The 27116-nt window shown below is 59.7% G+C and overlaps 1 protein-coding gene across 5 annotated transcripts in view; it reads right to left on the bottom strand.

Moving 5' to 3' along the window:
* Positions 1-23803, bottom strand: part of COL7A1 (collagen type VII alpha 1 chain) — a 31152-nt gene extending 7349 nt beyond the window's left edge. For 4 of the 5 annotated variants that reach the window (XM_024245435.3, XM_054552179.2, XM_054552177.2 and 1 more), the window contains exons 1-91: positions 23566-23801; positions 22860-23040; positions 22050-22209; positions 21869-21962; positions 21617-21778; positions 21305-21468; positions 21100-21229; positions 20882-20998; positions 20633-20779; positions 20429-20545; positions 20204-20353; positions 19995-20123; positions 19217-19360; positions 19003-19128; positions 18757-18900; positions 18143-18262; positions 17871-18014; positions 17414-17539; positions 17186-17332; positions 16810-16932; positions 16313-16459; positions 15941-16075; positions 15711-15857; positions 15493-15629; positions 15084-15210; positions 14853-14999; positions 14595-14767; positions 14461-14496; positions 14351-14377; positions 14211-14255; positions 14078-14140; positions 13557-13637; positions 13431-13466; positions 13255-13290; positions 13006-13077; positions 12819-12896; positions 12556-12582; positions 12421-12474; positions 12239-12301; positions 12077-12136; positions 11909-11944; positions 11643-11687; positions 11529-11564; positions 11125-11169; positions 10994-11029; positions 10839-10874; positions 10427-10459; positions 10222-10275; positions 10089-10148; positions 9964-9999; positions 9776-9856; positions 9638-9673; positions 9402-9446; positions 9104-9175; positions 8823-8867; positions 8554-8580; positions 8308-8337; positions 8111-8191; positions 8003-8038; positions 7892-7927; positions 7720-7800; positions 7442-7477; positions 6973-7035; positions 6841-6885; positions 5516-5551; positions 5408-5443; positions 5200-5295; positions 5046-5081; positions 4925-4960; positions 4774-4821; positions 4392-4427; positions 4151-4273; positions 3867-4067; positions 3735-3770; positions 3592-3654; positions 3326-3394; positions 3206-3250; positions 3018-3080; positions 2792-2836; positions 2387-2422; positions 2237-2272; positions 2060-2104; positions 1863-1895; positions 1721-1783; positions 1568-1603; positions 1410-1490; positions 1219-1287; positions 1051-1086; positions 928-969; positions 675-719; positions 549-593 (exon numbers count right to left, since the gene is read on the bottom strand). In XM_024245435.3, the coding sequence (XP_024101203.3) occupies positions 549-593; positions 675-719; positions 928-969; positions 1051-1086; positions 1219-1287; positions 1410-1490; positions 1568-1603; positions 1721-1783; positions 1863-1895; positions 2060-2104; positions 2237-2272; positions 2387-2422; positions 2792-2836; positions 3018-3080; positions 3206-3250; positions 3326-3394; positions 3592-3654; positions 3735-3770; positions 3867-4067; positions 4151-4273; positions 4392-4427; positions 4774-4821; positions 4925-4960; positions 5046-5081; positions 5200-5295; positions 5408-5443; positions 5516-5551; positions 6841-6885; positions 6973-7035; positions 7442-7477; positions 7720-7800; positions 7892-7927; positions 8003-8038; positions 8111-8191; positions 8308-8337; positions 8554-8580; positions 8823-8867; positions 9104-9175; positions 9402-9446; positions 9638-9673; positions 9776-9856; positions 9964-9999; positions 10089-10148; positions 10222-10275; positions 10427-10459; positions 10839-10874; positions 10994-11029; positions 11125-11169; positions 11529-11564; positions 11643-11687; positions 11909-11944; positions 12077-12136; positions 12239-12301; positions 12421-12474; positions 12556-12582; positions 12819-12896; positions 13006-13077; positions 13255-13290; positions 13431-13466; positions 13557-13637; positions 14078-14140; positions 14211-14255; positions 14351-14377; positions 14461-14496; positions 14595-14767; positions 14853-14999; positions 15084-15210; positions 15493-15629; positions 15711-15857; positions 15941-16075; positions 16313-16459; positions 16810-16932; positions 17186-17332; positions 17414-17539; positions 17871-18014; positions 18143-18262; positions 18757-18900; positions 19003-19128; positions 19217-19360; positions 19995-20123; positions 20204-20353; positions 20429-20545; positions 20633-20779; positions 20882-20998; positions 21100-21229; positions 21305-21468; positions 21617-21778; positions 21869-21962; positions 22050-22209; positions 22860-23040; positions 23566-23650 (7068 nt within the window). In that variant the 5' untranslated portion in view covers positions 23651-23801. Of the gene's footprint in view, positions 1-548; positions 594-674; positions 720-927; positions 970-1050; positions 1087-1218; positions 1288-1409; positions 1491-1567; positions 1604-1720; positions 1784-1862; positions 1896-2059; positions 2105-2236; positions 2273-2386; positions 2423-2791; positions 2837-3017; positions 3081-3205; positions 3251-3325; positions 3395-3591; positions 3655-3734; positions 3771-3866; positions 4068-4150; positions 4274-4391; positions 4428-4773; positions 4822-4924; positions 4961-5045; positions 5082-5199; positions 5296-5407; positions 5444-5515; positions 5552-6840; positions 6886-6972; positions 7036-7441; positions 7478-7719; positions 7801-7891; positions 7928-8002; positions 8039-8110; positions 8192-8307; positions 8338-8553; positions 8581-8822; positions 8868-9103; positions 9176-9401; positions 9447-9637; positions 9674-9775; positions 9857-9963; positions 10000-10088; positions 10149-10221; positions 10276-10426; positions 10460-10838; positions 10875-10993; positions 11030-11124; positions 11170-11528; positions 11565-11642; positions 11688-11908; positions 11945-12076; positions 12137-12238; positions 12302-12420; positions 12475-12555; positions 12583-12818; positions 12897-13005; positions 13078-13254; positions 13291-13430; positions 13467-13556; positions 13638-14077; positions 14141-14210; positions 14256-14350; positions 14378-14460; positions 14497-14594; positions 14768-14852; positions 15000-15083; positions 15211-15492; positions 15630-15710; positions 15858-15940; positions 16076-16312; positions 16460-16809; positions 16933-17185; positions 17333-17413; positions 17540-17870; positions 18015-18142; positions 18263-18756; positions 18901-19002; positions 19129-19216; positions 19361-19994; positions 20124-20203; positions 20354-20428; positions 20546-20632; positions 20780-20881; positions 20999-21099; positions 21230-21304; positions 21469-21616; positions 21779-21868; positions 21963-22049; positions 22210-22859; positions 23041-23565 lie in introns of all 5 variants that reach the window. The other variant, XM_054552180.2, reaches the window with a different exon arrangement.
* Positions 23804-27116: the final 3313 nt, after the last annotated feature.

Here is a 27116-nt window from a genome sequence, read left to right as displayed (position 1 = left end):
GACAGCACAGACAGAGGGACGCTCAGATACGACCATAGACAGGTGGGAGTTCAGGCATGGCACAGGCACATGAAGCCCACACACGAGTGCAGACATCTGACTCCACAGACGTAAGTGCAGACACATGGGCGCTCAGAGGGGAACCCCAACACGTCCACTCCCGGGTAGAGCAGGCGTGGCCACAGGCTGAACGCTGGCAGCCAGGGGCAGGGGAAAGGAGGATTGTAAACACAGGACCAAGGAGAGCTTCAGAAGAACTCAGGTGTGTCCTGGGAGCTGGGAGATCAGACCGGAGCACACGTGTGCTCAGATGTGGTGAGGAACAGACCAAGGATGGGCACACAGAAGCCAAGACAGGGCCCCCAGAGCTCAGAGTGTGGAAGCCGACAGCGTGTGGCTCCCCGTGATCCAGAGAGCAGGCTCCTGGATGTTGGGACATGCAGCCTGACTCAGGGGCTCAGACATGTGCCCAGGCCCAAGAGTGGTCCCTTATGCCCGTCATCACACTCCTCAGGCCAGGCTCACCCTTGCCTAGGCCCCAGACTCACATCTTCCCCAGGGTCTCCGGGCTCCCCTGCACGTCCAGCTTCACCCTGCACAGAATGGCCGGTGGGGGTTTTCTGGACTGAGCCTTCTCTGCTCAGTACTCAGGCCCCAGGGCAAGCCCACCTCACCTTCTCGCCTCGCAGCCCTGGCAGTCCTCGGTCACCTTTGGCTCCCTGTTGACAGAGGTCAGGAGGCAACACAGGCATCAGTCACAGGAAGATGAGACTCCAGAGGGAGGCATGGGGCCGGGGCTCAAATATGGGGTCTACTATGAAAGCTGAGGGTCATCAGGGTAGGTAAACTATGGGTCAAAGCTCAGAAGTCAGGCCACTGGAGAGACAGGACCCCCAGAACTTCTGCTGTCAGGAGTTCCCCACTTACCGGCTCACCCACCAGGTCTCCAGCAAGGCCTCCAGGGGCTCCCTGGTAAGGGGGAGAGGTCAGCGGGATTCCTTGGCCCCCACCAGCTGAGCCCCCCTCACTGGCAGCCCCACACACACTCACCTTCTCTCCCTTTGCTCCAGGGAGCCCGACCACAGCCTGTGGGGAATGCTAGTGAGTTTCCTCCTCCTCCCCCGCCCCTACCCTGCCACCCCCATGGCATTTGGAAACTGGCTTGTGGGTGAGGCAGAGGAGTTGCTGCAGGGGGGGGATGTCAGGGTCAAAGATCACCTGTCCAGGGGCCCCCGTGGGGCCAGGTTCTCCTTTAGGTCCTACAGGGCCGGGCAGACCTGGTGACCCCTATGGCAGAGCAGCGTAAGGAACTCAGTGCCTCTCCACCACCACCCCTGCTGCCCGACCCCTCATATTTCAGGCCCACAGCCGGGCATCACACCCTAGCGAGCTGCCCCCAGAACACATACTGGCACACCAGGGCTCCCTCTGTCTCCATCTTTTCCACTGGCACCATCTCGACCTGGGGCTCCTGGCTTCCCTGTCTCCCCCTGAGAGAGAAGAGCTCTGTCAGGCTGCCTGTCGACCCTTGACCCCTGGAGCCCAACCCTTGACCCCCAGAACTCACCACTTGTCCAGGCAAACCTGGAGACCCCTGTGGACCCTGAGGGAGAACAAGTCAGATGTCAGAGTGACAATGGACACAGGAGGGCATGAGAGAACATGGGCCCCAAGGAGTGAAAACACGGTGTCCCTGCAGGGGCCACAGGGACTCACTCACCACAAGGCCTGAAGGGCCGGGGGGACCAGGAAGTCCCACAGCTCCAGTAGGTCCAGGCAGGCCCTGGAGGAAGAGAAAGTTCAGGGCAGTGCCAACCCCACCTATCTCCCTATGACCCTAACCTGTGAGCTAGGCCACTCACCCGTCCTGGAGGTCCTGTCTCTCCAGGCTCCCCCTGCAAACAACCCAGAGACTGCATGAGCAGAGCCCACGTGGCCAGGGCTCCTGGAGCTCAGCCTCATTGCAGTAGATGACAGCCCAGGAGGTTGGCGCACATTACCCCAGGCATGGACACGGCTCGAAGCAGCCTCCTCCTCCCATCCACACACCTAGACTCACCTTCAGGCCAGAAGGTCCCTGGGGTCCTGCAGGGCCAGCAAGACCCTAGAGAAAAGGGTCAAGGGCAGGGAACAGGGCTCAGGGATTAACACAGAGAAGGCCTGGCTCATCAGCTGTGGCCAATGCCTATCACAGCCCTTCCAGACCCTCACCAGGCAGTGCTCCCTGGTCACTCACCGGGGCACCAGGTGGTCCAGGATCTCCATGACCACCCTGTTGGGGAGAAAAGGAGTTAGCCTCACCCCACCAGGGAAACTGAGGCAGTACTGCTCACTGGGGCAGGGCACAGGATGGGGGCAAGACAAGTGAAAGTTCTTGGGTACTCACCACTGGGCCAGGGGGGCCTCTTGGACCCTGCAGACCCTACATAGAGAGGGCACTGATGAGCCTCAATCTGGGCCTCACTTGGGCCTGTTCCCAACCTTTGGGGGCTTTTTCCTTGGGGGTCAATTTCCATACCTCACCCTTTCCAGTCACAGATAATACCTACCCATGGACTGCCTCTCATAGATAGCACACACGGGCCTGCACACACACATCCACATACAACCACACACAGACACAGGCACACACAGGCACACACAGACACAGGCACACACAGACAGGCACACACAGAGAGGCACAGACACAGGTACACACAAACACACACACACAGACATGCACACACACAGCAACAGCAGCACCTAGCAAAGGGTCCAGAGCCTGGGGCCAGGTGCTTCAGCCACCACTCACCGGCTTGCCTTCAGGCCCAGCCACACCACGCTCTCCTGGTAGACCCTGCAGAGAACAGGTTTAAGGCCTTAGTTTCCCAGTTCCAACTTCCCCTCCACCCACCATCCCCCTAGACAGAGTCAGGACCCAGACAGTCCCAGGCAGTACAGACCCCAGCCCTGCACACAGGACAATACATGTGAGAGCCACCTTCTTGCACATGTGTGGCTGTTGGGCAAGGACTTACCGGGTTGCCATCCTGACCCCTCGGTCCAGGATCTCCCCGGTCTCCTTTGATGCCTGGCACACCCTGAAGGCAGAGTGTGGTGCCCTGAGCCCCAGTCCCTGCCACGTGCCCAGGTACATATGCACACCACCTCTGGTGTGCCCCCAGAAAGGAGGGGGACTCTATGGAAGGGTGGAGAGAGGCCTCACCCTGTCTCCTTTGGGACCTCGGTCACCATCGCTGCCCGGCTCCCCCTGTGGGGATGAGATGTCAAGTCAGTCCCTAGTGCCATGACAGAGGGTGGCCCCGAGCTGATCCCACACACTGACCTTAGCACCCTTGAGTCCAGGGGGTCCCTGTTCTCCAGAGAGTCCAGGACCTGGCTCATCCACAGACACCTACAAACACAAGGTCACAGGGGAGAGATGTCTCTGTCATAGAGGCATGGGGGGTCATCACAGATCTCAGGATCACAGAGGGTTATAGGGTCAGAAATTCCAGGGTTATGGCACACACTACCATATTTCTGGGGACCAAGCTAAGGGTGGCTTCCTGGTCACTAGTCACAGGCCTAGGGCAGGGGTGGGGTGATCACCTTGGGGCCAGGGGGTCCAGGGGGCCCAGGGGTTCCAGGGAGGCCAGGAGGGCCATCTCTGCCCTGCGGGAAACAAGAAAATGGGGTGGCAGCCCCAGCACAGCCTCCAGACAGCCTGCCCCACGGAGCCCATCGCAGCCCACCTGTTCTCCACGTTCTCCTTTCTCTCCCCGTTCTCCCTGAAATGCAAATAGCGGGTGAGGGCCAAGCCCATGGGGGGTCCCACCCCTCCCAACCCCTCTTCCCTCACTCTCCTGGCCAGCCCCCAGCCTCACCCTCTCTCCTGGCCTTCCTGCCTCTCCCACACCCCCAGCCCTGCCTGGGAGCCCGGGAATACCAGGCTTTCCAGGCTCCCCGGCAAGGCCGGGAGGTCCAGGGGGGCCCCTCTCCCCAAGGGCCAGGCCAGGTGGCCCCTGAGGGCCAGGGTCTCCACGGTCGCCCTTCAGCCCACGTTCTCCAGGAAAGCCGATGGGGCCCTGCAGGAGTGGAAGAGAGAATTCTGGAGGCTGTACAGCTACACCCGCCACGGGGCACACCCCACTGAGCCACCTCTGCTCACCTCCTTGCCTGGGGGGCCCCGTTCACCCGAGTCCCCCTTGGGGCCTCGACGCCGTTCAGGCACAGGCAGGAAGCTACCAGAGCTCTCATCCCAGGTCTCCACGATCTCCCGCAGGGCAGACGCCTGAGGGACAGCAAGAGGTCAGAGGAGCGGGGTGCGTCACCGCAGCCCCCATGCCTGTGGGCACCACTAGCCCCAAGGGCCCCCACTTGTCCCTACCCCCAGCCCCTAAACAACCCACCTTGATGCCAGCAGTTTCCAGCAACCGATCCACATTCTGGGGACAAAAGCTGGGTGAAGGGCTGCCCATGACAGAGAAGCTCCTGCCTTCTGCCCCACATGGCCTCAGGAAAGCACCTCCACACCCTTTTCCCTAGGCCTCTTGCCCAGAGCACCCTTTAGCACTTGGTCGAGGCATGGCTGGAGACCCCTGGGAGCCCCTTTCTGGCATGTCCCCACTGCCCAAGTTCCCTTGAGTGTGGGCTACAAGAACCCCAATGGGACAGGGCACTGAACACACAGCACAGAACCTATGGAGCCTCATGGCAATGGGAAGGGGATGGCGAGGTGGCCCCAATGGGCATGCAAAACGGAGTCAAGGGGACATCCCAAGCCTGGCTCACCGGCATGCTTCCAGGCTCTCCTCGCAGGCCACGCTCTCCAGGGAGGCCCTGGAGAGATGAAGACAAACTGCTAGGAACCAGCCTATGGGCGTGCATGTGCACATGTGGATGCTGTGGCTACCTGGGCATGTGGAAAAGGTGGGGGCCTCACCTGCTCCCCTTTGTATCCAGTCTCCCCACGGTCACCCTGAAAACAAGAATGACCAGGTGGGGAAATGGCCCCCAGCCTGGTTAGCCCCTCACCACGTCCCCTACCCAACATCCACACTCACCTTGGGGCCTGTGCCTCCTGGGACACCAGGAAAACCCTGAGATACAGCAGAACACAAAGGGGTCACAAAGGCCCATGGCTTCCTGGGAGGGTTGCCCATGGAAACATAATGGCTTCTAATGCTCTGAAGTCCCAGAATGACCCAGGGCACTCACCTGGCCAGGAGGGCCCACTGGCCCTGGGAGGCCTGGAGGCCCCTGGGGTCCAAGGATGCCAGGAGCTCCACGCTCACCCTTGGGGCCATCACGACCCTGTGAAGGATGCAGCCAGCATCAGGACCCTGAGACCTCAGAAAAGAGTGGAGTCATATTCCCCCAGGGTCAGGGTCAGGGGTCAGAGGTTGCAGAAAACTCCAATACTCACTTCTCTCCCAGGGGCACCTGAATCTCCTTTCTCTCCCTAAGGAAGACAAGGATGCTTCAGGCATGGCTCCAAGCAGAGACCAGAGAGACCCCAGGTGGGGGACTTTACCTTCCTCCCGTCTTCTCCAGGGTCCCCAGGTTCTCCCTGTGGGCAGAGGACTCACATCAGCCCAAACATTCACTGGTGTCTGGCTGCAAGACACTATCTTGGTAGATTTCAGATGACTGTGACTGTATTTCTGTGCCTGTAGCTCCATGGCTGTGTGTGTCTTGGAGCATGGCCTGTGGCTGTCTGAGTGAGCTGCTGCATGTCTAAAGGTGTGCCTGCACAGGCCTGCTCACCCCAACAGGCAACTGCACACATGTCCTCTGACTCTGGGTCTCTAGAGGTAGCTCCACATTTATGCATCTCTGGGTTGGTGATTGTCCACATGTTCTGGGTGTGTGCATATCCATGTGTGTCTTAGTACACGTACCCATGGGTCTGTGTGTCCTGGTCTGTTTGCACATCTTGGCCCATGTCTGCATATGGGCATGGGCTTATACATGTCTCCAAAGGCCCCCAGTGCCTTGACAGCCATGTGTCTTGGCATCTGTCTGCAACTTTTGTGTGTAGCTCAATGTGTATGACCATAAACTTCTGGGTGACAATATAAAGTCATGGGCCAGCATGTCCTAGCACATGTCACAGGTCAGAGCCATCCATGTGTGTCTCACCATGTCTCAACACAGGTCCACATGCGGTCTTGGGTCCATGTCTTAGCACATGAGTCTGGGCGGAAGTGTCTGGGTATCAACATGTCTCTAAGTGCCCCAAACGTGGCTTCACACCAGTGTGTTTGTGCCTGTCGACTTGTCTGTGGCTCTTCACCTGTGCCTATGGCTGTGGGTTATCTGGGCATGTGTCAGCCCATCCTGGCATAAATTGGCCCATTCACCTAACTCCCTATGTGTCTGTGAGGCTGCCTGTGTGTGCATATAGAACTATGTTTCCAGGCCTGGCGCAATGGCTCACGCCTGTAATCCCAGCACTTTGGGAGGCCGAGGCGGGTGGATCACCTGAGGTCAGTTTGTGATCAGCCTGGCCAACATGGAGAAACCCCATCTCTACTAAAAATACAAAATTAGCCAGGCATGGTGGCACATGCCTGTAATCCCAGCTACTCGGGAGGTTGAGGCAGGAGAATCACTTGAACCCAGGAGGCGAAGTTTGCAGTGAGCCGAGATCGTGCCATTGCACTCCAACCTGGGCAACAAGAGCGAAACTCCGTCTCAAAAAAAAAAAAAAAAACTATGTTTCTGGATGCATCTGTATGTCTGGGCCAGGATGCATGTGTCTGCACGTGTGCCTCATGTGTTGCTACAGATCTTGGCTGTGTAGGTGTGCTGGCATTTCTTGGCAGGTTTCGCTGCAGCTGCCCTGGACACACTCACGTTTTTTCCATTCAGGCCAGGTTTGCCATCCTCGCCTGGCTTTCCCTGTGGGAACAGATCACTGGTCGGATGTTGGGGATCGGGTGAGGGTAGTAAGGGGGAAAAGGGGGTAACATGAAAGTCTGGTCTCACCAGTAATCCAGGGGGACCAGAAGGGCCAGGGGGGCCCTGTTCTCCACGGAGGCCTGGAAGCCCCTGGAAAAAGTCTTTGTTAAGATTTATAAGGCCTCTGAGATATCCTTTGGGGCACACCCTATGGACTAAGAGGACCCCAAAAAGATCTCCCTCCAGGGTAGAGACCCCCAGGACTGAGAGGTCCCATTGGGATCCCTCAGGCACAGACCCCATGGATGGGGGGCCCTTGCTGAGACTCCCAAGGGAAGAACCCCCAGAACTTGGAGGGCCTATGAAGACCCTCAAGGCAAAGAAGGTCAGAAAGGGGGATTCTACTAAAACCTGTCTGCCAGGGACTGAGACCCTCCCAAAAGCAAGGCTGAACCAATACCCCACCAACTCTCTCGGGTGCTGTGACTATGATGATCTGGTCGGAGCTTACGCAGCCCCCTGAGCCCCCTCTGTCCCAGCATCTCCCCTCACTTACGTCTCTCCCTGGGTCCCCAGCTTTGCCTGCAGCACCCTGAGGAGAGACTCAAAGTCAGTTCATCATGGTCATGGGGTCAGGGGCTCTAGTCCCTGTGAGCCTAAGGCCTGCATGGCAAGAACATGCCCCACCCAGGCAGGGCTCTGGGAGAAGACACAGACAACAGGTCTCGCCCCAGAGCTCGTCAAGGCCAAGACCAACCAACGAGGCTGGGGTCTAGGGTCCTCATGTCAAGGGGTAGGGGAAGGGGACAACCAGGCAGGACTACCAAGACTCACATTCGGCCCAGAGGGCCCGGGGGCTCCTGGTTTCCCATCCAGTCCGCTCCGGCCATCCAGCCCCGGGGGACCCCGGTCACCCTGTGGAAAATAGAGTGGTAAGAGGCCACCAAGGCCGAGGTGGATCTGATAACCCAGCCTCATGTCCTGAGAAACCCCCACACCCTCTCACCTTTTCTCCTGCTGGGCCTCGGACACCTGGGTCCCCCTGGAGGGAACAGGGTCAGGTAAGAGGTGGGGGTAAGATGGGGACTTGACAGACGGGGCAAAGTGCATCACTCACCTGTGGGCCTGGGGGCCCCCGAAGCCCATCAATGCCCTGAGGATAGGGGAGGAAGAAATCAGAGCAGGCCCTCCCACGCCTGCACCCCCCAGGACCAATCACACTCACCCTTTCCCCAGGGGCTCCAGGCAGGCCAGGGTCACCCTTGGGCCCTCGGGGACCCTCTTGTCCGCGGTCTCCAGGCTCTCCCTGTGGCAGAGATAAGCTTGCTGAGGAACAGCCTTGAAGCCAAGCCATGCCCAAGGTAGAACCTGCCAGGAGGGGCACTGGGGTCTTTCTTACCCTCCACCCACAGACTCTAATACCTTCTCTCTGGCTCCAGGTCCTGTGTCTACCTGTGGGGGGAATGACCAGTGAGAAGAATGGCTCAACAAGGGGAAGAGGGGTTGGTGAGGGGATATAGGGTCTGTGAGGGGCTCCAGGGATCCGCAGAGGTTTCAGAGGGACAGTGGGGGAAGTGGGAGTTAGTGGAAGGAATGAGGGGACATGATGTGGAGCCAGAGGGGCAAGTGAGAGCAATGACAGAGGACCAGACCCAGCGCAGCCCTTACCAGCCGTCCCGGGGGTCCTGGGGGACCCTGGGAAAGGAAATGATTATAGTCAATAGGAGCCCTCAGGTCCCAGGCCATGGCTCTGGTTTGCCCCAGGCTCAACTCTGCCCCCAAGTTCCCCGAAGCACCCCAATGCCAGCCCCCAGCAGGCACGGGTGGCCATCCATGCTTCCCACCTTGACCTCCAGACCCCTTGTGTGAAGGCACACTGGCAGCAGCGCCAGGGGACCCTCCATCCCTTCTGAGCCCAGGACACCAGCCCCACTCACCGGCTCCCCACGGTCACCCTTGGGTCCAGATGGTCCAGGGATGCCCTGCAGAAAGGCAGGGGTCAGGGCCACTCAAGGTAGGCAGCAGTTTGGGGGAGCTTTGGAAGCACCATGAGGACTCATGGGAATGTTGGTAGCCTTCAGGTGCATGTGTGCAGGGGTCACAGGAAGTGAACATTGGGAGGGTTTAGCATTACAGGGTTGGGGGGTAGGATCAGATATTGGGAACTGGCTGGTTGGAGAGTTAAGGTTGGGGTGAGGAGTCATAGGCTGGGACTCACATTTCGTCCATCCTCTCCAGGATCTCCCTGGTCTCCCTTTTCACCCACAGGCCCCCGAACTCCAGGTGCCCCCTAAGAAGAGCAGCTGGCCTGAGACAGACCCTCCCAGTATTTTGCAGGTGCCCCTATGACCCGCTACACTGCCCCAGGTTCCCCATTACTCCAAAATCCACATCGGAGGTTCCCATCACCCCATGCCTCCCTGCAGGGCCTCCCATCACCCCTTACCCCCTCAGCCTTTCCTATCACCTTCATGCCTACCTCCCATCACCCGTTACTTCTCTCTGCCAAGACTCACCCGAAGGCCACGCTCGCCTGCTTTTCCAGGCAAACCCGGGTCACCCTGGTGATAGAAAAGTCATACTGCACAGGGCAGTCAGGATCTAACTCACTCAGGGAGAGGGGACAGAGAAGGGCCTGAGCAGCAGCTGGACAGGAGGCAAGGAGTGGATGGATGAACTGGTGGAGCACCAGCCTACTGGGATCCTAGTTCAAGGGTAAAGGATCAGAAACCACAGTGGGAAGGAGTCTCACCGGAGGACCCTCGTCACCTTTCTCTCCAACTTCACCCTGTGAAACATGAGAGTCAGCCCTGGTTCCAAGAACCCCCATGATGCTGGCAACAGCCCTACTCCCTTACCCGCCGTGACTCCCCCGACTCCAGCCTCTTACATCTCGTCCTCGGGGGCCAACAGGTCCTGGGGGGCCAGGCCGCCCAGGGTCTCCCTTCTCTCCAGGAGGCCCTGAGTCACCCTGTGGAGGAGGCAAGAGGGAGGTGATGCAGGACGCTCAAAGCAAGCAGTTCTCAAGGGGAGGGGACCCCGGAAGCCTTGAGGTTGCCCAGGGTCACAGGTACTCACTGGGGGTCCTGCTCTGCCAGTAAGGCCAATGGGACCCTGAAGGGGACAGAAGGGGGGCAGGACTTAGTCAGGGTCCCACCACCTCATCTCCCTCTGTCACACTCCCCACTCCCACATTGATTCACCCGGTCTCCAGGGTCTCCCTTGGGGCCAGGGTCTCCAGGAAGAACCAAGCCGGGTGGGCCCTGTGGATGGAAGGATAAGAAGTCAGGAAGACAACCTTCACCAACCATCCCCTAAACACTTCGCTTCACTTACCCGTTCCCCTTGGACTCCGGTAGCTCCTCTGGGCCCAGCGGGCCCCACATCTCCCTGGAGGTGACGAAGACCATCAGTGCTAGTCCCAGGCTCCAGTTAACCCCCTGACCCAGCAAGTCCTGTGACCCCCCAGGTCCCATAGATAGGTCCTATGACCTAGACCTCAACCCTATAGAAACCTCCCCTTGCCCCATACCAGGCTTACCTTTTCTCCTTTGGGTCCAGCAACAGCAGGTCCCTGAAAACAAACAGGACAGATACAGCTTGGCCCTGCCTTGGGGTTGTATGACCAAAGTCTTCATTGGAATGGAGGTCAGATGGAATTGGAGGTCATACAGCTCAGTCCCCGCCCAGAAGTCACACGGTCACCGCTGACAGCAGGGAAGGGGTTATACAAAATGGACTGACACAAAGAGCTCATGACCTGCATGGTGGTCATGGGGTCACAGGATCATAGCCAGGAGTCTGGGGGCAGGTTCTAGCAGAAGGAGAGCCGCAGAGCTCCAAGCCTGCTCACGGGCCCAGCACTGTGGAATCACAGCCCAGATAGTGTTCTATAGGAGGGTCACTGCTCAAGGGCTGTGCTGTGCTCAGAGCGCCATCCTCCCGTCACTCACCACCACTGCAGGGTCCCCAGGGCGACCAGGCTCCCCCTGTGGAGAGAGGATAGGAGCAGGGACAGGTCAGGGAGTCACCTAGGAGCCCAAAATCCCAGTGTCCCACCTGCCACATCCCTAGTACCAGACAGTACCACCCCCAGCCGAGGACCCACCTTCTCTCCTTGGCGGCCAGTGGGTCCTGGTGGCCCCTGAATGTACAGAAAGTGTGAGCCCAGGAGGGGAAGGGAAAGGGGAGGGACACACAGAAGTCCCACTCCTGGTCCCACCACAGTCACAGACTCACTTCAGGACCCTCAGCTCCAGGACGTCCAGCAACCCCTGGCAGCCCCTGGAGGAGAGGAAGGGAAGAGCTGTGCAGGTGGGTGGGGACGGGGGATATGGACAGACAGGGCTAGAGGCTGGGGTGGGGCCTGGAGAGGGGTCAGGGAAGATTGGGATTTAGGTTGGCAGGGGTAAGACTTGGCAGGAGGACAGAGACCAGGTCAGTGAAAGTCACGGTCAGTTCAGCAGGGTCAGAGGTTCAAAGCCAGGTCCCTGGGGCTGAGGGTTAGAGCCTGTATCAGCAGGGATAAGGGGTCATTGAGGAGGGGTGAGGAGCAGGGGTAGCAGGGGTCAAGGGCAAGAAGTCAGAACCACAAAGGGCACAGCCAGGTCAGCTGGTATGAGCATTGCAGCCAGTGGGTTTACCCGGGATCCCGCTGGGCCTGGGGGTCCACGTTCACCCTGATGGAACAGAAGAGGTCAGAGCTGAGTTGGGCCCAGATCCTCCAGGGCCCTTGGAGCCCCCCAGGTTGCACTTACCTTCTCTCCAGCCTCACCCAGGGGCCCTGAAAAGCCCCGGTCACCCTGAAGAGAGAGGGTGAGAGAAAGACAGAGAGAGAAAGGGTTGGTGGGGGAGCTTGAACGTCAAACCCCAGACAAGGGGTCTCAAACTCCAACCACCCCCTCCAAAACCGTGACCTCTGACCTGGAGGGAACTCTTATCTCCTGATCTTCCAGCCTCCCCTAATACCATGGGGAGCCCAGAGTAGCACCCCTCACACCTGAATCCCCCAACTGGTACTCACTTTGGGGCCAATAGCTCCAGGAGGTCCCCGTGGGCCCTGGAAGGGATGAATTTGGGGGTTCAGAGATTTGGGTTTGGGCATGAGGATGGAGCAGTGGTTGATGATTGAGGTGGGGGCTGGAGCTATGCCCACCATATTCAGAACCCCTGGCCCCTTCACTCCACTCACCTGCTCACCCGGAGACCCAGGTTGTCCTGGGAGGCCTGGAGCTCCATCCTCAGAGTCACCCTGAAGGAGAAACGCATGGGTGGGAAGACCAAAGGGAGGCCCTGCCCCCAGCACGCAGCCTCCCACCCCAGAACTGGGACATCATCAAGTCAGCCTTCCTACTTTTTCTCCTTTCTTTCCAGGGGGGCCAACGGGGCCTTGGGGTCCAGGGCTTCCAGGAAGACCCTAGGAAGAAGTGAGTAAAAATGTGAGCCAAGAACTACAAAGCCCAGCACCCAACCACTGCCCCAGGAGAGACCCACACCCCTGAGCAGGGCCCCCAGCAGAGCCTCAAGACCCCTCACCGGCAGCCCGGGCTCCCCAGGAGCAATGCCACCTTCACCTGGTCCAGGGGGACCCTGGGAGAGAACAGCAGGTCAGGGAATTAACAGGGGAATCAGATTCCAAGCCACCCCTAGCCCAGCCTGTCCCTCACTTACCCGCTCCCCACGATCGCCTTTGTCACCCTAGAAAACAGATGATGACCCCATGACCCTGGGCCACACCTCACTCCCAAAGATACCAGGAGGGATGGGGGTCATGGGGTCCAATTGGATTACAAGGATCTTGGGAGAACTGAGGCGTCATGGTGAGGATGGGGGTAATCAAAGGGTCACAAGGGTCAGAGTAACTGGTAGGGGTTATGTGGGTTCAAATGGGGTCACCAGGTCTCTGCATCACATGGCACTCATGAGGCTGTCACCTTCACGGCTGTTCCAGGAAGTCCTGGGGGGCCACGGGGTCCTGGGTCCCCCAATGGTCCACGAGGTCCAGGGGGGCCCTGATGGAGGAGACAAAGTATAAGGTGCAACCTCACAGACCGCACTCTCGCCCCCCTCGTGTTGGTCCCCCCACTACACATCACTTGCCTCCACATACCCTGCACTTACCGATGGTCCAGGGTCCCCTTTCCGCCCAGGAAGCCCAGGTCCTTCACCTCCGATGACTTGTCCGGGAGCCCCCTGTAAGGACAGAGAGCAGTGGGCAGGATTCAGGCTATGGGGGCCTTGAGCTGGAAGAAGCCCCTAGACATGTCCAGCTATTCCTATTCGCGCCTTAGGCCCTGCACAAGGTCTGGTGTGGGGCAGTCCTGCTCTTTCCTGGGACATCCCGGCCGCCTCCCTTCCCCTTTCACCTACCTGCTCCCCCTTTGGGCCTCGAGGTCCTTGCTCTCCCTGAGGACGAAACAGAGCAGAGGATGGTGCTTGGGCTCAGGTGAATGTCAACGTGGGCACTGCACCACCACCCCAGGCTCCCACCCTGTGGAAGAACCCTGGGAAGACACTTAGAGAGCAAAGAAGGGAAGGCACCTTACCGGGTCCCCACGAGGGCCAGGCAACCCTGGAGAGCCCTGCAAATGGAGGCCAGAGGCAGAACAGTCGGAGCCACCCCACCCACTCAGGCAGCGCCCACCCTGACCTGCAGGGTAAGGCTTGCTCACCTTTAGGCCAGGGGCTCCAGGGGTCCCAGGATTCCCGGGGCGGCCGGGGCTGCCTGGACGCCCATCTGCTCCAGGGAAGCCCTGAGGAGGTGAAGAGGTCAGGACAGGAGGGGACCCTCCCCCAAAGCCCCTGGTTTGCTGGAGGGGCCTCACCCCATCAACAAGCGGTCACCTACCCCACTGGCCCCCAAGTGTTATTGGGGGTGGAACAGTGAGGCAGAGAAGTGGCCCCTCAGAGCTGCACAGAGCCCAATTCCAGGCACAAGGGCAGCAACAAGGCAGAGGGCTTCCCTGCCTCTGGGACTTAGAGCTGCTGCTCAGGCTCTGCAGGGGGGCTAGAGGCCCCACTGGCCCTTCTACGTCAGAGTGCCCCCCAAATTCTCTGCGGTGGTTTATAACCTCCAGCTGGGCTTCTAGGAATTCCCGATGATTCTAACTCTGCTTCTTCCTTCTCTCTTGTAAAAACCCTGAGAATGCTTTGAGAAGTGCCTCAGAGAAACCTCGATGGTCTCCACACTCACCCTCTCACCCTTAGCAATGGCACTTCCAGGGGGCCCCTGGGGGCCGGGAGCACCGGTCCTGCCCTGAGAGAAGACAGCAGTTAGGTGGGGATAAGCCAGTCAGGGTGCAGGGACAGATGTGGGGGGCACTCACCGGGAGGCCAGGGTCACCAGAAGGCCCAACTTGTCCTCTCAGGCCCTAGGAAGGGTGATCAGTGAGACCTGTGCTGCCAACCTCTCCTGCCCCACTGACACCCAACCCATTCTCTATTCCCTGCCCGCAGGGGCACTCACCATCTCTCCAGGTTCCCCCTTCTGGCCCTAGGGAAAGACATGTCAGATGTGGGTCAGAGTGGCTAGCCCCAGGTGCAGCCTCTGCTCACCTCTCGATGAGGGACTCTTACCTTTGGACAATACACTGGGCAGGGCTCTGGCCGGGGCTGCGGACATAGGGTCTCTTTGAGGTTGAACATTTCTACCAAGAACCCCCAGACCCCTTATATTCTACCACCCAGTCCCCCAGAGGCCTCTTCCAGACCTGAGTAGCGAAGGATGCCTGACACAAGGCTGCGGCCAGACCACTGACTGCCTGGTCCAGGCTTGGCCCATCATCCACGGCGAAGAAGGTCTGGACAGAGTCCATACCCGGCGCCAAGCGACGCAGCTGCTCTGGGTCCGCTCCAGCCATTCCCAACATCACCACATTAAGCCCTAAGGTGGGGTCCAGTGGCTGCATGATAGCCTTTTCAGGGCCACCCCTATTCCCAGACCCCTTCCCCATCAGCCTACTCCTTACCAGCAGCCTGGGCCTCACGGATGGGGCTGAATATGTCACCTCTCAAGGGTTCATCCACTAGCAGAACCATGACCCCTGGTACATGCTGGCGGCGCCCAGGAGCATCTGGTGCCAACACGTATCTGTAAGCTGTGACCACGGCTGTGCCTGGAAGGAAGGACATGTCAGAACCCTGGGGCACCAAGCTCCCAGTGGATAGCCCCAGGAGTCCATGCCTGCTGCAGTCCTTACCCAGGTTGTTCCCACTTGGGTCCATGTAGGGCATGTCACGGATCCTTTGCAAGATAATGCCAAGGTCATGGGAGCCATTCAGTGGGAACAGTGGGGAGGGCCGATGACTGTAAGACAGCAGGCCAACCTGGGGTGGAAGGAAACACAGAGCCTGAGGAGGATGATAGAGCAGGGATGGGGGTGCACAGAGCCTGGAGCAACACATCGGGGTGTGTGTGACCAAACCCTATCTATTAGGGAGTCAGCAGTGATGGCAGGATAGGGAGCCAGGCAGCAGGTGAGGTCTGGAGCCTGTGGGAGAGCTGGGAGAATGCCTGAACCTATTGGGTGGTCAGGAGATGGTAACTGGTATGGAGCCCGGGTGGGGGGCCGCAGGGAGAGGTAGAATCTGGCTGCCCCAGGGCCAAACCTGAACTGCCTGTGGCCCAAGAGGCCCAAGTGCCGACACCAGACGCTCCAGGACCCTCCTCGTAGCCTCCGCACGGTGAGCATTGTCTTGAGTGGCATGTGGTAGGAACACCACATCCGCCAGGCCACGGGGACACACTGTAGGAAGAGGAACAAGTTACTGAGGCGGGCAGCCCAGCCAGACACACCTTTCTGCCCTTCCCACTATGCCCACTATACCTGGTGTCTGTGTGACAGATGCCTCAGGACCCCGCACACCATCCAGGACAGGCGTCAGGGAGAAGATGTAAGAGACGCCAGGCTCTAGCCCTGTTACCCGCTGGGAGCTTGAGATCCCTGGAAGTGTCTGCGGGGACCCAGGCACTTCTGCAGGAGACAGAACTTGATTAAAAAGCTGTCTCCACAGAGCCCCAACTGCCAGCCCACCCAAACCCTGGCCTCCCCCTCACCCTGGCCAGGGCCTCTGAGTGGCCTCCAGGATAGGATGTAGCTGGATGCCCTGGACACTGGGGTCCAGGCCAAAGTCACCGAGTCGATCGAGGTGTCCACCACACGTAGTTCAGTGCTTGGAACACGAGGTGACTCTGAAGGAGGAATGAAAGATCGAGGATCAGAGGCTGAGTCCTGAGAACCCAGAAGGGAGAGATCTGAGATCCTGGGTCCGGTTTGTCTTATTGAAGCATCATGGGAGGTCATGCTGGGGTCACCCAGGGTCAGAGGGTGAGGGGTGGGGTACAGGAGGAGTCACTCAGAGTTGGGGTGCAGGAAGTCAGGGTGGGTCATCAGCAGGGGAGGAGCACGCCAAGGCGAGGCAGGCTTACCAGTGCGCGCAGTCACCTCTGCAGAGGGCCCTTCTCCAGCCGGCCCTAGGACACTCAGCTTCACGTGGTACTGTGTCGCTGGCTCCAGCCCATCCAGGTGATAGCTGCTGAGCTCGGGCCCCAGGACCCGGGACTGTTCCTGGCCACCTGGGGCAGGCGTGAGGGTGGGGGCCAAGAGCATGTGGGAGAGTGACACCTAGGGGCATTAAAGGGCCTGCCCACCTCACTGGCTCTGTTAACTGGGTCCACCCTCCTGACTGATCTTCCGCATCCTCACGGACCCTGCCCACTTTACGGACCCTGCCAGACTGACCCTCCATGAACTCATTGATCCCACCCACTTCACTGATTGATCTTACCTACTGTCACGGATCCCGCAGACCCCCAATGACAGACCCCGCCCACCGTCACTGTCCTCGCCTACCTTGCAGAGTCTGCCACAGCCCTGCCCCCACTGGTCCCTAACCTCCTCCTGGGGACCTGGGGACACCTCTCACCCTCAGGTTGCCAGTGCAGAAGGAAGCCCTGTGCTCTGGGCACCGGCTCCCAGCGCAGCCTCAGTGAGTGCTCCCCACGCTGCACCACGTGAAGCGTCCCCAGGGCTGGCGGAGCCTCAGGCGCTGGAGAGAAAGCTCAGGAATCAGAGAGGCTCTGCCCCCGTGGCCCCTGCACCAATCCCAGGCCCGTCCTGGCACACACACCCCGCCCAGTCAGCCCCTCTGCCTATCCCAAGCTTCACCTTCCCTCCTCTCAGACCCCGCCCCCAAAGGCTCACTACCAATCCTGGTCCTTTCTCCAATCTGGAGCACAAGCCTGGATCCCCAAACCATCCACACCACCCATCCGAAGCTCTCCAGCGCATGCTCTGCCTACGTGTGGTGACGACAATGGAGACAGGTGTGCCCTCGCGGTCCCCGACAAGTGCAGTCACTCGCACTGAGTAGCTGACTCCACCTTCGAGACCCCGGATCTCTGCAGAGTCTGTGTTTCCTGGGAGTATCTGGTGTCTCATGGGGCCACCTGGCCAGGTGGGCATACAACAATGGTTAGGGGTGGGCAGTCCCAGCCAGGAAGGACAGGGGTGGCGTCAGGGAGCCATACCTTCACTCCGGCCCCAGGCCAGTCTGTAAGCTGTGGCTCCAGTGACCCCTACCCAAGTGATCCGTAGAACGTCGCTGGAAGCGTTGAGGATCTGCAGCCTCGACACACGACCCACAGGCTCAGGGGCTGGGGACAGAGGCAAGGTAAGGGGTCCTGGCAGAGAACAGAGTGGCAGTGCAGGAATGGTTGACGCAGGGGTGATCTGAAAGTCAGTGTGAGGTTAGTGTGGACAGGTCACTGTAGGCAGCCCTGAGAAGGAGGAGGTCAGTGCCTTGGGGTGGGCAGTGTGGGGCCACCAGGAGGTCACCGTGGGTGGACACTTAATCAGTGTGGGGTGGGTCAGTGTGGATAGGACAGTCACTGAGCAGGGGCGTGGAGGCAGCTGGGCAATCAGGAACACACAGCAGGGCAGGGTAGCTAATACGGTGTGGCTAGTAGCTGGCCAGGGTCCACTCACCAGTCCTCACAACCACAGAGGCAGGGAGCCCATCCACGCCAGCCACATGGGCCCTCACATGCACCATATACTCAGTATCTGGCTCCAGTCCATCCAGCTCAGCCACCGTGGCCTCCCCAGAAACCAACTGGGATTTCTCTGGGCCTGGGAGCAGGGATGGAGGCAGCTCCAGGGCTAGCAAATTCTGTGCCCCAGAGCCCCACCTGGACCCCCAATAAACCTCCAGCCCCCATTCCACCCTGACCTGCCCCCTCCCAAACCCCAGTCCCCACCGTGGGCTGAGTGCCAGGAAACCCTGTATCCTGTGGCGCCAGGAACCCTGGTCCAAGTAATGGTGACAGATGAGCTGCCGGCCTGAGTCACATGGACCGTCCTCACTGGGCCCAGTGGGTCTAGTGGGGAGAGGCAATAGGGAGTCTGCTGGAGCAGGCAGGAAGGAGTGGGGCTATCTGATAGGGGAAGGTGATGGGAGTCTAACAGGAGACAGGAATCTGATACAGGAGATGGTGAATAGGTCCAGTGGAGGAGTGGGGAGATGGAGGTTTTAGGAAGCAGTGAGCGGGTCTGATGGAGGAGAAAGTGTAAATCTCAGAGGAGACTTGGGTCCAGCAAAAAAGGGGTGGGGGTCTGAGGGTTGAGGTGGTGGAAATTTGAGGGCAAAGACTGTGGGAGTCTTAGGAGAGAAGCAGAGGAATCTGAAGACGGGGAGGGCTTAAGGGGAGACAGCTGAAACTGAAGAGGAAGCAGTGTCTCTGAGGGACAAGGGAGTGGGAATCTGAAGGGGGAGGCAGGAGTTCTGGGGAGAAGCAAGGGTCTGCAAGGGAAGGCATGGGGGTCTGAAAGAGCAATGGAGGCAGAGAGCCAAGGGACAGAGGCAGGGCCTGACCCGTTCGAGCCACGATGACTGCAGCAGGGCCCTCCTTTCTGCCTCGCAGTACCGACACAGCCACCTGGTAGGTGGTTCCAGGCTGCAGCCCTGTGATGTCTGTGGCAGTAGAGTCTGGGGGCAGTGTCTGGCTGGACTCTGGACCTGAGGTCAGAGGGAAATGCTGGCATGGCTCCTGCCTGTCCCCTCTGGCCCCTATACCCTCATTGGTCCCTTCGGCAGTCCCCCCACACACCCCACACTGACCACTGCCTGTGCTCCAGCTAATCCGAAATCCACTGGCTCCAGGGACGGGTCCCCAGGCCACCCTCACTCGTGTTGCATCTGACACCACAACTCGCAGCCCTGGAACAGCAAGTGGGGTTTCCGGCTCTAGGGGTTAAAAACAGAAGTCAGAAGTCACAACCAGGACCAGAGTGAGGCAGACAGCTGTCCTCCACAAGCCTCCTGTAGTACTCACCCCGGCGGACAGTGAGCATACTGGCACTGCCCTCACGGGGACCCACTCGAGCAGACACCCGCACAGTGTAGCTAAGCCCAGCCTGAACGTCATCCAAGTCGAACGCTGTCTGACTCCCAGGAAGCACCAGGGTCCGCTCAACCCCTAAGAGAGAAGTCAGGGTAGGTGGGCAGGGGTCAGAAAGAGACAGGGATGTGGGACAATGGCAGTGATGGACAGCGACGCAGAGTGAGAAGGGCCATGGGGGTGGGGATGTGGGGTGGTGGGGACCAGAGAGCTGCGATATGGCTGAAAAAAGTGAGTGCAAGGATGAAAGGGGCCAGTGATGGTCAGGGACACTGAGGACAGGGGTCCGTGGGATGCTAGCATGTAGGATGACAGGAGTCAGTGGACTGCAGTGAGAACTGATGAGCCATTGACAGACACTGATGTGGGATGGCAGAGGTCAGTGCTGGATGGGGACATGCAATGAGAGGTTGGTGTACAGTGGTCACCACTAGGGTAACAGAAAGGCAGGTGATTGAACTTGTGGCTGTGCAGAGGTGAAAGCCATGGACGGGCTGTGGGGCAGGGAGGAGATTGGCTGGGGTAGGGTAGGGGCAGACACACCCTGTTGACAGTTCAGGGCTCAGTGCCATCCTGGGAAGTAGATGGATAAGGAGACAGGGAGGAAACTATAGGGGCCCAGGTGTGGAAGGAGAGGGCTGGAGGTACACTCAGACCCCTCAGGCTGGAACTTCATTGTGTGTGGTGGGGGTGCTGGCTGCATCCACCTCACCCTGGGTGCTGCGCACAATGATGCGGTACTGGGTGGCACCAGGGACTGGGCTCCAGGACACTCGCACCCGCTGCCCGGGCAGCTCGGTGGCTTGCAGGTCCGTTACAGGGCTCACAGGCAGCTCTGGTCCTGTTGGAGAGCACAGCATAGAGGCAGCCTGGGGCTCCGACACCTCCCCAACTCACTGGCCCAGCCCACAGAGCCCTCACCAGTGGGAACCACGGTTGCAGGGGTGGCCACCTCGCGGCCCTCCAGCAGAGTGTAGAGTGTGAGGCGGTACTCAGTGCCCGGCTGCAGCCCATCCAACTGGTAGCGGGTCACAACAGAGGGCAGCACCACCTTCTGCGGTGGCTCCAAGCCTGCAAGATGACAGGGTCAGGCCAGCAGAGGCCGTGCCCTGACCCTTGCCTGTCCATCCCTTCCCCCGCACTGACCAGTCTCACGCCGCCATTCCAACCGGTAGCCACGGGCCTCAGGCACCAAGTTCCAGGAAAGGAGGATGGATGTGGGGCCCAGGATGACCGGGTGCAGGGTCTGCTCAACAGAAGCGTCTGCCCAGGGCACATGGGATGTCAGTGGCCTCCGGGCCTTGCCCTGCCTGCCCGTCCCAGCCTGAAGAAAGTGCCCAGCCTTCTCACCAGTGTGAGCTGTCAGGGAAGTGGCGGGCCCCACGCTCTGGCCAAATAGGGTTCTCACGGTCACCTCATACTCCGTGCCAGGCTCCAAGTCATGCAGCAACACTGAACCCTGCCCAGGGCCCAGCTCCTGCTGCTGTGTGGGCCCACCTGCATGGGGGACACCAAGGAGCCAGTGGGCCTTGCAGACTCAGGACTCTACAGCCTTGTCTGAGGCGCAGGGACTCCCCTCAGCCCACATCTCTCACTCACCACTGAGGACCCGCCATGTCACACGGTAGCCAGTGGCACCTGGCACACTCCGCCAGGCCACCAGGAGGCTGTGGGCTGTGGTATTCTGGATGGTCAGTTCCGGCCCCTCCAGGGCAGCTGGGGGAGAGTCCCACCGGGGATTCATGAAGTCAGGAGTGGGAGGGGGTACTGGGGTGGGGGTTAGGTGAATGGGGTCAGAGGCTGGCAGAATTGCTCACTGGTCCGAGCTGTCCCGCTCACGGCCTCCCCGATGCTGTTGGCGTAGAGGGCAATCACAGTCACTTGGTACTCGGTCAGTGGCTGGAGACCCTGCAGCCGCACGCTGGTCTCACCAGCTGGGACGTTCACCTGCCCAGGGCCAGAGGTCACTTTATCTTGCCCAGCCAAGTCCCCAGCTACCACCTATCACTCCTGACATCCTACCTCCTGCCGCTCACTCGGCAGTGGCTGTCCCAGCCCCGTCAGAGGAGTGTACTGGACCTTGTAGCCAGTCACAGGGCCACTGGCTGCTGTCCACTGTACTCTCAAGGATTGGCTGCTTGGCTCAGACAGCACCAGGTCTCGTGGAGCAGAGGTCGAGTCATCCGCTGGGAATGCGGGATCAGGGGATCAGGCAGGAGGATTGGGGTGGGCAAGTATGGTGCAGAGTTGGGGTTGGGGTCAGGAGCATATACGCCAAGTGGGGGTTGGGGTCTGGGGTCTAGGTCAGGGTACACCGTGTGGGCAGGAACTCACGAGGCCGGGTCACAGGCACGCCACCAGCAGTCGTGCACACTCTCCGGGAAACGAGGGGCAGTAGTGTCCTCAAGATGCTGAAGTCGTTGACGAAGAAGAAGAAGTCACTGGTGGGCTGTGAGGCAACTCGCTTCAGCTCCTCAGGGTCAGCATTCTTGATCCCTGAAGTGACGACCAATCAGGACTGTCACCCACATGCTCTCTGACTGCCCCCACCCACCAGCTGACCTGTCACTCCTGCTTGGTCCTTACCCACAGCAAATAGCTTGATCCCCTGCCCCTTCAGCCTTTGAGCAGCTGTGTCCACCAGGTCCTGGGACTTCCCATCTGTGATCAGGATGCAGACCTGGGACAGGTGCAGGGGTCAAATCACAGTTCCCCTGGACACTTCATTTGGGGTCATCTTGGGAGGCATGGTAGGGGTAGGGCTCACCTTGGGGACGCCAGGTCGGGCCAGCTGGGGCAGGAAGACACGGTCAGCCACATGGAGAATTGCAGCCCCTGTGCGAGTGTTGCCCCCCTTGTAGCTGAGCTCACGGATGGCGCGGATCACATCACCCCCAGAGCCAAGTGCATCCAGGCCGAACTCTGTCCTGTTGGAGGGTAGAGGTGGCAACAGGCTAGGACTCAGGATCTCTTCTGGCCCTGGCCTTGAGGAGGCCTCTAGGGTGAGGGTTATGGGTATCAGGCTGTCTTGAGGGGTCCCTTCCTTCTGTCATTCTCCACACCCACTTGCCTCTGGAACCCCCAGGTTAACAAACTCCCCAGGGGCTCCTTTGTGCACCATCTGCAGCTTGGCCTAGGCAGACCTGAAGGAGCCCTTAGGGGCTCACAGTCTGTGGGGAACAAGATGCTGCTTAATTAAATAATTGCAGGAGGAGGGGTCCAGATGTAGAAAAGTGGATGCTGGCCAGATGGAGCACCTCTGGTGAACGGCTGCAGGGGTTAGGGGGCTAGAACGTGGAGCCCCTCCTGGGCTCCCCATCTCCAGATCAGAAAACACAGCCTCCCTGTCTTGCACCTTCCTGTCTTGCAGTAGCCTGGAGGTGCTTCAGGGCGCGAAGGTTCTACCTAGGGAATCCTTACCTCTGTCTCCAGAGGAGGTCCTGGCTAGGGGGTCTCTAGGTTCCCTAAAACTTGTTTCTGCAAAGACCCGGCCTGGGGTTTCCAGGGTCTCCTCCCTCTCTGGGGAAGGAGTCTTGGTGGGATCTCGTGGTCCCCAGCCCCCACGGCCACTACTCACCGTGGGTCGTCGCTGTACTGCACTGTGGCAAAGCGCACACCCTGTGCACTGGCTGCTCCAGAGAAAGGCAGCACCAGCCCTTCGAGAAAGCTGCGGATCTCGCGGAAATTGCTGCGGCCAATGGATGAGGAGCCATCCAGTAAGAACACAATGTCAGCGGCGTAAAGGCGCGTGCAGGTCACTGGGGCGGACAGGAGAGATCAGGGCCTCTTCTGGGAGGCCAACCACCCGCCTACCCGCACGGTGGCCTCACTGGGACTTGGGATGGTGGGGAGAGTAGGCCTCATCTTATGCAAACCAGGGCCGAGTCGGCCTGAGCCTGGGGGCTTTGGAGGGAGTGGAGCTCGGTGGGTCCCAGAGCAGACTCCCGCGGAGGGTTGGGGTGTGCGGGGGACGGAGAGTCGCCAGCACGGGTGTGGACTTGGGACTGAGGTCAGCCTCTAGGGGCCGGCGTGGATTGGCATAAGGCAGGGGACCCCGCACGCAACCAGGGAGCCAGAATTTGGGTCGGAACAGGATAGGAGGCGGTTTAGGGAACCCAGCACCGACCGCGGAGGGTTCGGGGAGTCCCAGAATTAGGAGGAATCCGCGGGGCGTCGTGGAGTTGGCTGGGTTGTGGGCGGGGGGTGTTGGGGATGAAGGCCGAGTGGAGCGGAGGGTGGCACGGTGCAGTGCCCAGGGCCGGGTCCTCCCTTGCGGTGCCCACCTCTCTCCCTGTGCTGGGCTCGCACTCGGGGCGCCCCTGCCAGGATCCAGGCGCAGAGCGCGGCCACCAGAAGCCGCAGCGTCATCCTAGGCAGTAAAAGCCGTCAGCTAGGACCCCCGCCTCTGTCCCTTGCTCCCCCGCGGACTTGGCAGGTCCGAGCCCAGCGCCCCTCCAGCCCGAGTCCTGGTCTTGCCTGCGCGTCCGCCCGCTCCCGCCGCCGCCGCTGCAGTCCCGCGGGCAGAGCAGAGAAAAGTCCCTGATCTCGGGGGGCGGAGCGGCAGGCGGGGACCCAGGCACCCGCCCTCACCCATATCCCCGAGAGGTCGCCGCCCCCACCACCCCTCCCCCAGACAAACGATATGACGCACTTAACTATAAACCCCCCGACCCCCCGTGGCCTCTGGGAATTTCCCAGAAGGTTCTGCATGGGCAGATGCTGAGGGAGTACCCCCAACTCCATCTAAGGTCACAGGTCTTGGCTGCTTTAGGTCAATCACGGTGACCAGGCTGAGGAGTGGACAGGTTCCTGCAGAGCCACAAGGCAGCAGCGCCGTGGGGGGCGGGGGCTGCAGTTGGGGATGACTCACCCCCAATCCAGTGGGGGTGCCCAGACAAGCCCTCAGGCCATGGGTTCCGCCAGCCACTCCTGTGATTCAGCCATCTGTCTGGTGGGCCTCCTGGGCCCCACCCCAATCTCCTTGACAGGCGAGAAGCCCTGGCAAGTGAGTGACTCTGGGCCGGTCTTAGGGAAACCAAGGTCCCCTTGGCCTGGATCCAAGTAACTCACCCCCTCATTGTAGGGGATAAGCTGGAAGGAGGAGAGAACCTGTGTCATGCTTATGCATACATCCCAGTGTCCCACATCCCCTACCACGCCACAAGCAGATGCAATCCAGCTGTGCCTGCAGGGAGGGGGCCACCCATCTGTGGAGGGCGGGACCACCCACAGTGACAGCTCATCTCTCAGGAATCCAGCCCTCCATTCCCCAGGCCAGGTCCCCCTACCTACATGTCCTCACCCACAGGCATCCTCTCCTTCCATCTACTTTTCTTGTAGGTCCCTGACACCCATCTCCCCCACCAGGCCGAGGTCCCCTTAGGCCCCTTCCTCCTTTCTTCACTGCCCTCATGGTACCTGTAGCTTCCAGCTTCATAACTGCCCCCTACCTTACTCCTCTCCCCTTACCCAGGCTGACTTCACACCCTCTCCCAGCTTGGCTTCTGAGGCTGTGGACAGTCCTCCAACACACACCAGGCCAGGGCCACTGTCCCAAGGAAGTGGGGCTCTGTATATGCATATCTCTCCATTAGATGGGTGACACTAAGGCAGAGAGGCACCGCTAAGAAGGGCAGGCCCCCATCTGGGTCCTGCTCCCCCTTTTTTTCCTGCTAATCCTGAATAACTCTGGGCAGCCCAGAAAGCACATCTATACTCACCAAGGCTGCTGGGCCCCTTCTAATATGCCCGGCCCCACAGCCTCCCTTGGGATCCACAGGGAGATATGGGGACAGCACTGGCGGGACTCCTCCACAGCCCAAGGACTCTGGTGTGGCCAGAGCTGGAGGCAGTGAAGACCATCCATGCTGCCTGCTTTCCTATTGCCCAAGGAAGGCTGGGGCTATCCCTTATTACTGACCCCCCAAACTATCCTGGGGCATAGTACTGTGACCCCATGGGGCCTATAACCTTATTCCAAGGTCAGGGTCTCCTCAGCCATGTCCCAGGACCCCCCATCCCTGCAAGGTGTGCTCCAGGTGAGGGCTGCAGAGAACCAGGTACGTTATCACACAGGCAGCCCCTTCCCCCTAAGACTGTCACCTCCTCCCCCACAGCCAGGGCGGGCAAGAGCAGGCCAGTGGCATGGACAGTACGGTACAGACATATGTGCACACGTGGGCCAGTCTTAGGGGAGACAGGAGGCCCAGCTGGGAGGGTGGGTGCTCAGGCAAAACTCATCAGAATTGAGGTGCCCCCAAAAGAAAGGACAGGCTGCTGTGAGAGGGTATCTCAAAGGGTGCTGGGGGAGGCTGTTGAGAAGGTAGGAGTAAGGTTGGAATGACTCCACGTCTGGAGATCCTATGAGACTCATGAGCAGGAGTGTGGCCCTCTGAGGCCCCAGCTCTGGCCTCCTGGGAGGCACACAGCCTAGGGCACAGCCCAAGGCCAGTGCCTACCTACAACCCCATCAGGGCGGTGGAGCCCCCAGAGAACATCCTTCTCCCTCCCAAGCTTCCCTGAACATTTCCTTCCCTGGCCTCAGTCACTATCTCACCCCATCTGTTTCCAACCAGGGCCTCTTTATCAGGTCCCAGCCCCACACATCCCACTGTACCCTCACTGGACTATGGAAGATTACCCTCCTCCAACCCACTCCTGCCCCCGCGTCTCCCAGCCCTGCTGGGAATGTAGTCCTCTTTGTGTCCCCTACAGCTGGCTCCAGTTCTTGTGTGGCCATGACCTCTGTTCTGCCACAGCACAGCTCACCAGGACTGATACAGAAATATGGCCTGAGAGTCCCCAAGCTGAATCTCAACTCTGACCAAGTCACTTCTCTTCACAGTAACCTCCAACACACCTCCCCAGCATGGCTCCAGGGTAAAGACCAGAGTCCCTGGCTTGGTACGCAAGGTCCCTTAGAACCAGACCACTCCCAGCAACTCAAGCTCTCGTGTCCAGCACACCTGTAGCCTCTAAGGGCCAGGCTGGGCTTAGAAATGAAGCCCCATCCTCCAGGAGCTCAAACTTGGCAACAGACTTGGCACTTGTTCCCCTGCCTGGGTGTTGCACCTCCATGAGCACCCAGGGTTGGGCCTGTCAGGGTTCTGCGCTGCCCAGCATCTTCTCTCCAGCCGTTCACAAAGTAGAATGATCTGCGCAATGCCCCAGTCCCGGGCCGTAGAAGGTGCTTAACAAATGTCTCCGAATTGGCAACGTATGGCAACCAATGGTGAGGGAAAGGCAGTGGGGTAGGGTGATAGTGATACAAGGGTTCCTTGGGCTACTTCCAAGCTAGGATGCTGGGGGGACTTCTGAACAGCCCTCTTCTAAACGACCTTGTCCCAGCACCCTGCTTGTGACTGCCAGGCAGCGACTTCCAAGAAGGAAAACTGGGCCCCTTGCTTTCAACTTCCCCCTGGGATCCCAGAGAACCTGACTGTGGAAGCACTGCGGGGTGCAGGAGGAGCAGCCTACCTGCCCACCCACCATGGGGACCAGAGCCCAAAGAGATAACAGAGGGACTAGGTAGCTAAGAGCTGTACCAGGTTCTGGCTGCCTCAGGAAAATGGGGAGGGGATTGTCAGGCCAGCAGCTCTGGACTTGCCTGGGACAGATGTAGTCGAGGGAGGGGGCTTGGGCCCCACTGAGCTCAGGGCTATTCTTGGAGCCTGAGTCAGCGGAGGCAAAGGATTCCTGCTTTGCTTGTCCAGGCAGCAGTTAGAAACCAAATGGGAACACTACGCCCCAGGCTATCCTCCTCTCAGAATCCAGAGTAAACACACGCAAGAGGAATCCTTGGAGACACCCCTTGGCCCCTTCTGGTCCACCAGAG

Source organism: Pongo abelii, chromosome 2 (genome assembly GCF_028885655.2).
Source record: "Pongo abelii isolate AG06213 chromosome 2, NHGRI_mPonAbe1-v2.0_pri, whole genome shotgun sequence".
Classification (NCBI taxonomy): Eukaryota; Metazoa; Chordata; class Mammalia; order Primates; family Hominidae; genus Pongo; species Pongo abelii.
The sequence above is the reverse complement of the archived record's forward strand: the minus strand, read 5'-3'. Positions and strand labels throughout refer to the sequence as shown.